Source organism: Petaurus breviceps, unplaced genomic scaffold (genome assembly GCF_028583685.1).
Source record: "Petaurus breviceps papuanus isolate PSGF00001 unplaced genomic scaffold, PetGlider_PUasm1.0 120, whole genome shotgun sequence".
NCBI lineage: Eukaryota > Metazoa > Chordata > Mammalia > Diprotodontia > Petauridae > Petaurus > Petaurus breviceps.
In genome coordinates, this window is record NW_027185627.1 from 2,467,958 (window position 1) to 2,476,577 (window position 8,620).

The 8,620-nt window shown below is 37.6% G+C and overlaps 1 protein-coding gene across 1 annotated transcript in view; it reads right to left on the bottom strand.

Moving 5' to 3' along the window:
• USP31 (ubiquitin specific peptidase 31) overlaps nt 1–8,620 on the bottom strand; it is a 151,005-nt gene that overhangs the window by 18,374 nt on the left and 124,011 nt on the right. The window contains exon 14 of the mRNA XM_069089226.1: nt 2,185–2,343. Coding sequence (XP_068945327.1) covers nt 2,185–2,343 — 159 coding nt within the window. The remainder of the gene's footprint in view (nt 1–2,184; nt 2,344–8,620) is intronic.

Here is an 8,620-nt window from a genome sequence, read left to right on the forward strand (position 1 = left end):
TGCCTTTTTCTTTTTTTGCACTTAATAGCATTTTTTTTCTAATTACATGTAAAGATAGTTTTCAACATTCATTTTTATAAGATTTTGAGTTCCAGATTTTTCTCCCTCCCTCACTTTCCTGCCCCCTCCCCAAAAGAGAAAGCAATCTGATATAGGTTATACGTACATAATCATGTGAAACATATTTCTACATTAGTCTTTTGTAAATGAATCAAAACAGAAGGGAAAAACCACTAGAAAAGACAGACAAAAACAAAAAAAAATGGAAAATAGTATGCTTTGATCTATATTCAGACTCCATAGTTCTTTCTCTGGAGGTGGACAGCATTTTCCATCATGAGTCTTTTGGAATTGTCTTGGATCATTGAGAAGAACTAAATCTATCATAGTTGATTATTGCATAATGTTGCTGTTATGTTGTACAATGTTCTCTTGGTTCTGCTCACTTCACTCAGCATCAGTTCATAAAGTCTTTCCAGTTTTTCTGAAATCTGCCTGCTCATCATTTTTTATAGAACAATAGTATTCCACTACATTCATATACCACAACTTGTTTAGCCATTCCCCAACTGATGGGCATCCCCACAATTTCCAACTCTTTGTCACCACAAAAAGAGCTGCTATAAATAGTTTTGTACATATGGGCCCAGGTTGCCTTTCAAAATTAGTCTCAATCAAGTAGCATATTTGCCAGAAATGGAACGGGGGTGGTTCAGAGAGGGGAAGGTGCCAGTTTGCACATTCTATAAGCTACACGCTGTTTAAATAGGCAGAGATCCTCTAGAAAATAGGGCAACATTAAGGCTTTGACTCCCAGAAAAAGCATTCCATGTGGATAAGAGCCACATTGAATTCATCCGGGGGGGGGGAATCCCACTTTCTCATCTTATAACTAACCTGGATGATTGCTTGAGTAACCACCCCATTTGGGTAAAATTTTAGTCTAATTTTATATTCTTCTGTCCTGGGGCAAGAGCTACTATCATCTACAGTTTCCTGAATAATCATGATTTGGTTCTAAGGTCACAAGAGCATAAGAAATGCCAAATAAGGTTAACCCCATGGTGGATCCAGACTAGTATTCCATCTCTGCCAGGCACCAAGTTTGGATGTCTTCACTACTATTATTCAAAGAGGTTAGTGATGTCCCTCCAAAATTTTCCAATCACCTTTCCCAACTTATGGCTCTATAATGGTAAGGGAATTTGAATATTTTTCCAGAACCTTAATAAACCTAAGGGAATCTGAAGACCTTCCCTGCTTTGAAAATAAACTCTGCCCCCTAATAGGCTGAATGTAATCACATGGAGTCTATGGTGGGAGGAGTTTGCTGAAGGGTGGAGCAGAGCCCAAAGGAAACTAGGAGTCGGAACTAGACTAGATGGTTGGGAGGAGAGCATACTTCTGAGGGAGACAGACAGGCTTGTAAGTAAAAGTTGTTCTTGTATTGGTTTGTGGGAAGGCTAAAGGATGATGTGGCTCTCTGTCCTGTTGTGGCTTATTAACTTCTTTGCTACTATGATGGTTTTGGGATTAGGTTTTCTGGTGTCTGAATAAATGTTTTGCTTCTGTCTTCTATATGGAGTCTGTCATATTTTGTGATCGAGCACTATGCAGGTATATTTATAGTGATCATGGGCAGTGTGAATATTGCATTGGCGCTATGGGATCCATTACCCATAAATTTATTTAACATTCCTATGATCTTAATTTTCAATAAATATTATTCTTCTTGGGATAATGAATTCTCATTTTCTTTCCCAATATAAGAAATAATATTGCTTTTCTTTCTTTCTCAACCTCTCTCAACTTTCAAGGGGAGTCCCTTCAATGCCAAGATATTCCAAGATTTTATTTGCCGTATGAGTCCATTGTTAACCTCATCCAAACCATTTATGGGTTTACAAACTTCTGTCATAGACCCACCTCATGTTTCTGATATGAAAGCAGCTTCCCCCATTTCCACTATCTCATCATCTCCTTGGGGATTTTGGTTGTCCTTTTCTCATCTCTTGATTAATGGTGATTCTGAGACCATCACAATATTATTGGTGAACTAACACGACAGGATCAAAGTTACATAAAGAAAAGGCCTTCTGAGGGGACTTTACACCAAAAGTCAATCTTCTATGCTAGAAAATTTACGTAAAGACTACAATTTCCAGAAACCTGATCTGGCCTTACCTGCCACAGAGCTGTTGGCTGACCATGATGGTATAGCTGTTCGCCTCTGGTAGAAAAGTATATATGCTGTCTGCTTACAGACTTCATCCTCAGACAACTGCTGTACATCACTGTCATCAAAGCAATACCAGAGACCATCCACGGAGTTCTTACAGTATGCTGTCAACAAGAAATTTCCATCATTAGCTCAATTTCAGCACCATTTCATTCTAATTTTAATGCCTCACCAAATTTCAGCCCGGGGATGAACTACAAAGCACCACTGTTTTGAGTTACTGGGTCAATTTATGGCATTTTCAAGAGGAGAGCAGGTAGTTAATCCAATCAATTAGTGCAACTTTCTTAGAAGAAGACAAAATATAATCCAAGTTAGGCATCACACTCAAGCAGTAGTTTCTTGCTGCATATGTGTAGAAACAGGAGGACAGCCACACAATAAAATGAGTTCTATTTTATCTTTTAAATATTTGGTCAATGTTAAAACATAATACACTCAGTCTATTTAAACATGATGCCATGCTCGAGCATTTGCTTACAGTGAAGGCACTGAGAGATGACCCATACATGCTCATCAGGCTGGCAGAGAACAAATACTACAAATACTGAAAGATGATGAATCCTCCTTTCCAGGTCTAACCAATAGCCTGAGATACAAATGAAGAATATGCATGTTGCAGCTGAAATAAACAAATAAAAACTGTGTTCACAAAAGAGTCCTGTCATCCTCTAAGAACCCATATTATAATCTTGTTCCCTGCAAAATCTATAATTTGTTATCACAGATTTGGAAATATCCATTGATCTTAGGGGGGAATGGATGCATAAATGATGCATTTGTAAAATAATTCTAATTATTTTCTTCCCACAAGAGAGTCAGCATTTTTTCTCATAAGAACTCCTGAGAGGCAGAATGATGTAGCACGTAAAGAAATGGCTTCAGAGACAGAAAGACTTGGTTTGAAGTCCCACATTTGACACATACTGGCTGCATGACCCAAAGCAACTCACTTAACCTCCCTAGGAGAGAGATTCTTAAACTTTTTGGTCTCAGAACCTGTTTAACACTCTTAAAAATTGAGGACTACCCCTGCCTAAAGAACTTTTGTTTATATAAGTTATTTCTATCAATATTTACCACATTAAAAATTAAAACATCTTAGCATTATTATGAAAATAATTTTGACCTTTCAGAGTCTCAAGGATACTCATGGGTATGTTGAGAACCATGGCTCTAAGCATCTTACTAAAACTGTAACTGCAAAGAAAGACTTGTAGGAATGTTCTCACCTGAGAGTTCCCTGTTCCAGGTACAGTCTCCAGAACCTACCTTAACCTTTCCTAAGAGGGAAGAGTCATTATGGTGCCACCTTTCATAGACAGCACTTACAATGTATGCAGCACTCTATCTCTTGCCATGCTTTGGGAACATGGTGCTTATACTTCAAGCAACCTGTAATTTTCATTGATATGACTACTCCCTCCAAGGCAGACCACAGCAATGATGATGATGATAATGATGATGAAATGATTAAAAATAGATGGCATTGGGGTGGCTAGGTGGCGCAGTGAATAGAGCACCAGCCCTGAAGTCAGGAGGACCTGAGTTCAAATTCGGCCTCAGACACAACAAAAAAACTAGCTGTGTGACCTTGGGCAAGTCACTTAACCCCAATTTCCCAGCCTTCTCCCCTCCATAAAGAAAAAAAAATAGATGGCATTTATATGGCATTTTCTTGTTTATAAAGTACTTTACATGTATTATTTAATTTAATCTTCACAACAACCATGTGTGAAAGGTGCTATTATTATCCCTATTTAAAGATGAAGAGACTGGGAGTCAGAGAGATTAAGTGACTTCCTTAGGGTCACACCACCAGTAAGTGTCTGAAGCAGTATTCAAAAACAGGTCTTTCTGACTCCAAATACTTCAATCTGCTATAATACCCTGACTCTCTCAACTTATTGCAGCCTTTCCAAATTTTAGTAAATGGTTATATGAGTTATTTTTCCCAGAATAATCATCAATGAACAACCTTTCATGACAGCCTTCTCCACATTTATCTAGGGTGTTCCTTGGCCAATAGCCCAACAAAAGGTCCATAGGTAGAGCCTTTCCAGCTTGGCTGGACATGTCAGAGCCATTGGCACCACCTTTAGGAGTCACAGATACCACAAAAAGACATCAGAGGAAGGTGTTAGTAAAGGAAAGGCTCTTTAATAGTACATACATTATAAAGTTGACTAATGAGGTTGTTGCAACAACAATAATTTATGAAAACACTGTCATGCTTAGAATCAGGAAGACTTGGGTTTATATTCTGTCTCAGGCACTTACTAGCTGTGTGACCCTGGGTAAGTTGTTTAGCCCTTCTAAGCCTCAGTTTTCTCACCTGCAAATGGGGAAAATAATAGCAACTACCTTGCAAAGTTGTGGGGAGGAGCAAAGGAGATGATATATAAAAAGTGCTTTCCAATCTTACAGCACTATACAAGTGCCAGTTTTTATCACTGATACCATTATTATTTTTTTTTGGAGGGGGGAAGGCAATTGGGGTTAAGTGACTTGCCCAAGGTCACACAATTAGTTAAGTGTCAAGTGTCTGAGGTTGGGTTTGAACTCAGGTCCTTCTGACTTCAGGGCCGGTGCTTTATGCACAGCACCACCTAGATGCCCCTGATATCATTATTATTAATGTGGCCTCTGTCACTGGAGGGAGTGGTTACATTAAAGAAAATTGCAGATCTTTTGGGAGGAAAGCACCACATGCCTTCCACTCAGTCACAGAAGCTTGCAACCTCAATGTCATTCTCACCTACTCACTCTCTCACATATCCAATCTGTTGCCAAATCCTATTAGGCAGGTAAAAAAAAATATCTCTTATACCACACCTTCTCTCCACTCCACACAATCGACTGACCCTCTTCACCTCTAGCCTGCATGAGCCTAATGACTGGCTTCTCTGACGAGTTTCTTCCCAAACCAATCCATCCTCTTCAACTCAGCTGCCACAAACGTGATCCTCCTACAGCACATGTCTGACCACATTTTCTATTACCTCCAAGATCACAGAAAATCCTCAGGCATGAAAGCCCTTGAGAACCCTGCTCCTTCGTGCCTTTCTTGTCTTTTTGCAGTTCGTTCCTCTCTCATACTCTATGATCCAGGCACACTGCCTGACTACTTTTCCCTCACACTCGACATTCCACATCCCAACTCTGAATTTGTATTGGATTCCCTCCATACCTGAAATGCTTTCTCTCCTCATGTCTGACTTCTGGAAGTTTGCCTGATTTCCTTCAAGAGAGATTAGATTCCATCTTCAGAAAAAGGCCTTTCCTGTTCTTCCTCCCCACCCATTGCTAGTGACTTCCCTCTAAAATTACTTTGCTTTTACACATATATCTTATATGTACACAATTATTTGAAGGTTGTCTGCCCTCATTTGAATGTAAGCTCCTGGAGGGCAGGGAATGCATTTTTGCCTTTCTTTGAATAACCAGTGCCTAGCTCCGTGCCAGGAACACAATAAGTGCTTAATTAATGCTGGTTGGCTACCAAGTTCAGACAAAGGCTATGTTTTATTACATAGCAATGCATACATTATAGATAAAAGACATCTGTGAAAAATGATTTTTATTTACTTTATTTTTCTTTACTATTTAGCCACTCTCCCTTGCCAGAAGAAAGAAAATAAATTCTTCCTAAGATTTCAAAGGGTAAATGCTTAATGGAATACTTTCCATCCCCTCAGGCTCTGTACCACTGAGAGGATCTATCTTTTAATGGAGCTTACTGACAAAAGTAAAATTTTTAGATGTTCAGAAGTCACAGATAGGCAGTTGTAATGTTCAAGCATAGAAACTAAGGAGAAATGAGCAAAATTTATGGTAGATAGAGGGAAGGGGTTAAGTTGTTTTTTTCCCAAGTCTGTTCCATGCAAGGGGCCACACTAGCTGCTAAAAACCTGGCATAGACTGTTTTTTGCTACACATGCATTTCTTGAATCTGCACTATAAAACAGCTTGTATTTTCCCACAGAGGCAGTATTCTAATTGGGGGTTACATTTCTGACCAAGGAAAGGCTGGATAACCATCTGTCATGGATATTACACAAAGAATTTCTGCAGTAGTTGGGAGATTGGACTATTTGAGCTCGGGGGTCTCTTCCAACCCTAAGACTCTGTAAGTCAACATCAAGTAAATTATAAAGATGACCAACTATGTCATAAAAGCACAGATCCAACAGCTATAAACCTCTATCATCATTTAAGATAGTAAAATGATGCTCCAAGTCCTATAAAATGGTTATAAATTTACTGAACACACTGATTATACAGGAGGCCTTAATGTCCTATAAAGTGTACATACAGCACATTAAAAAATACAGCTCTTGCTTCCTCACGTTTCTTACAGCACTTTGCCTAGACCTTTCCTTTGTCCTTACCACATTCTATTCTGTGTCACTCTTATTTGTGTACATGTCCCATTTTTCCTCAAATAGATTCTAAACACCTAGAGAGTCATGTTTCACTTTTCAGTCTCTAGTTTGTGGCACATTACAAGAGCTTAATTTTTTTTTTTCCTGAACTAAATTGAACTCACAACATCTTACATTTGAGTTAATGATAATAAATAATGAAACAGTTAATAATTCTGCTTACATTCATAGAATTTGGAAGGACTTTAGAGTGGGAGATGGTTTGCATTGCTATGTAATATGTGTTTGTTAAAAATTTTTCTTTTAGAGTTTTAATTAATTTCTTTTTTTCTTCAAAATTTTTCCATCACACTCAAAAAAACTAAATCATTTTGTTAAACTGGGAGCTGTATTAAAAGTTGGGATCATCCTTTTGAAAAATAGTCACTAGGAGTATTTAAATAATTAAAGACTTCATTAAGAATTTTTAAAGTAGGGGAGGGGAGGGAGGGGGACAAAATGTGAAATTCAAGGAATTGTGGAATTGAATCCTGTAAACTAAAAGGAAACAAACAAATTAATAAATTAAAGTTTAAAAAAAAAGAATTTTAAAAGTAAAGTTTTGGAGTCCAGAATTTTTCTTTTTGTTCACTTTTTTTCTCTTTTTTATTTCTCCTTCAAAATATATACCAAACAAAAAATAGTGGAAGGAAGGCAAGTCATACTTTGAAAAAATAAATTCTTATTGTTATCTTCTGGTTTTCTATCACCTATGTTTCCTAATTTATCCCTCTCCCAGATAGTTATTAGATTAAACAAAAAAAATAAAAAGAAAAAACAGTTAAACTAAACAACTCATTGAAAAATTCTGGAATTATATTCAGTTTTCCATATTCAAAGTCCCATACGTAAAGTCATGCTCTTCCATTCAATGACAGCTTTAGGTATTTGGGGGCTTTGGGAAATGAGTCATAAGTGTTATTTTTTTAAATACTATCTAGCAAAGCCATTTCTCAGACTATCCAATCCCTATCACATCCCTAAAACCAACACCACACATCCTGCTACAGAAACCACTGAAATGAGTTAATAGATAATGCCACAAAGAAGTGAAGACAGCAATGAATGGGCAAATCTCTAAAATAAAAAGCATAACAAAGTAGAGACCGTCTGTAGCTAACCATATTCACTTTCCAGCAAACTGCATTACCTCAGATACTTCTCCAGACCTCATTTTCCTCATCAGTAAAATAATCTCTTGGGCCCTTTCTAGCTCTAAGTCTAGGAGATATGTTAGTTCAAAGTTTAAAAATTGGGGCTCAGAAGACACTTAATAATTTCTTAAGATTTGGAAGAAACCTTAGATATCATCTGATTCAACTCCTCCCCAAAGGAAAAAAGTCCTGGAATTCACTTTAAAATATTTTACATAATCTTGTAGGGTGATAAGGCACGCAAAGGGGGGGAAACCCCACCTTCTACAGAATCTCTCAATCCCTCTTAATTCTTGCACCTTCGCCCTGTTAATCATTTATTTATCCTCTATATATGGATTGCTTGTATATTTGTTTACTTGTTATTTCCCCCATTAGACTGTGAATTCCATGAGGTCAGGGACCATCTTTTGCCTTCTTTATATCCCCAGCAATTAGCTCAGAGGCTAGCACACAGTAATTGGCATTTAATGAATACTTATTGACTGACTGACAGGAAAGAATGAACCAGGGTGGTGTTAAGAGAACCTAGATGTTCTAGGCTCAGCTCTTTCCCTTGGTGGCCATGTGACTTCATTCAAGTAGCAATTTCTCTGAGGTTCTTTCATCTATAAAATGAGGCCAAAAAGGCCTGCCCTCACAAGGTCACAAGGGTAAGATGAGATAATATACATAAGAGCATTTTGAAAATAATAAAGCACTATTACAAATAAGAGTTTATGATTATCATTTCATTCTCATCTTTTTTAATGGAGCTGTGATAGTAATGGCAATTAAAGATTCCCCTGTATTGGCTTGGTTTT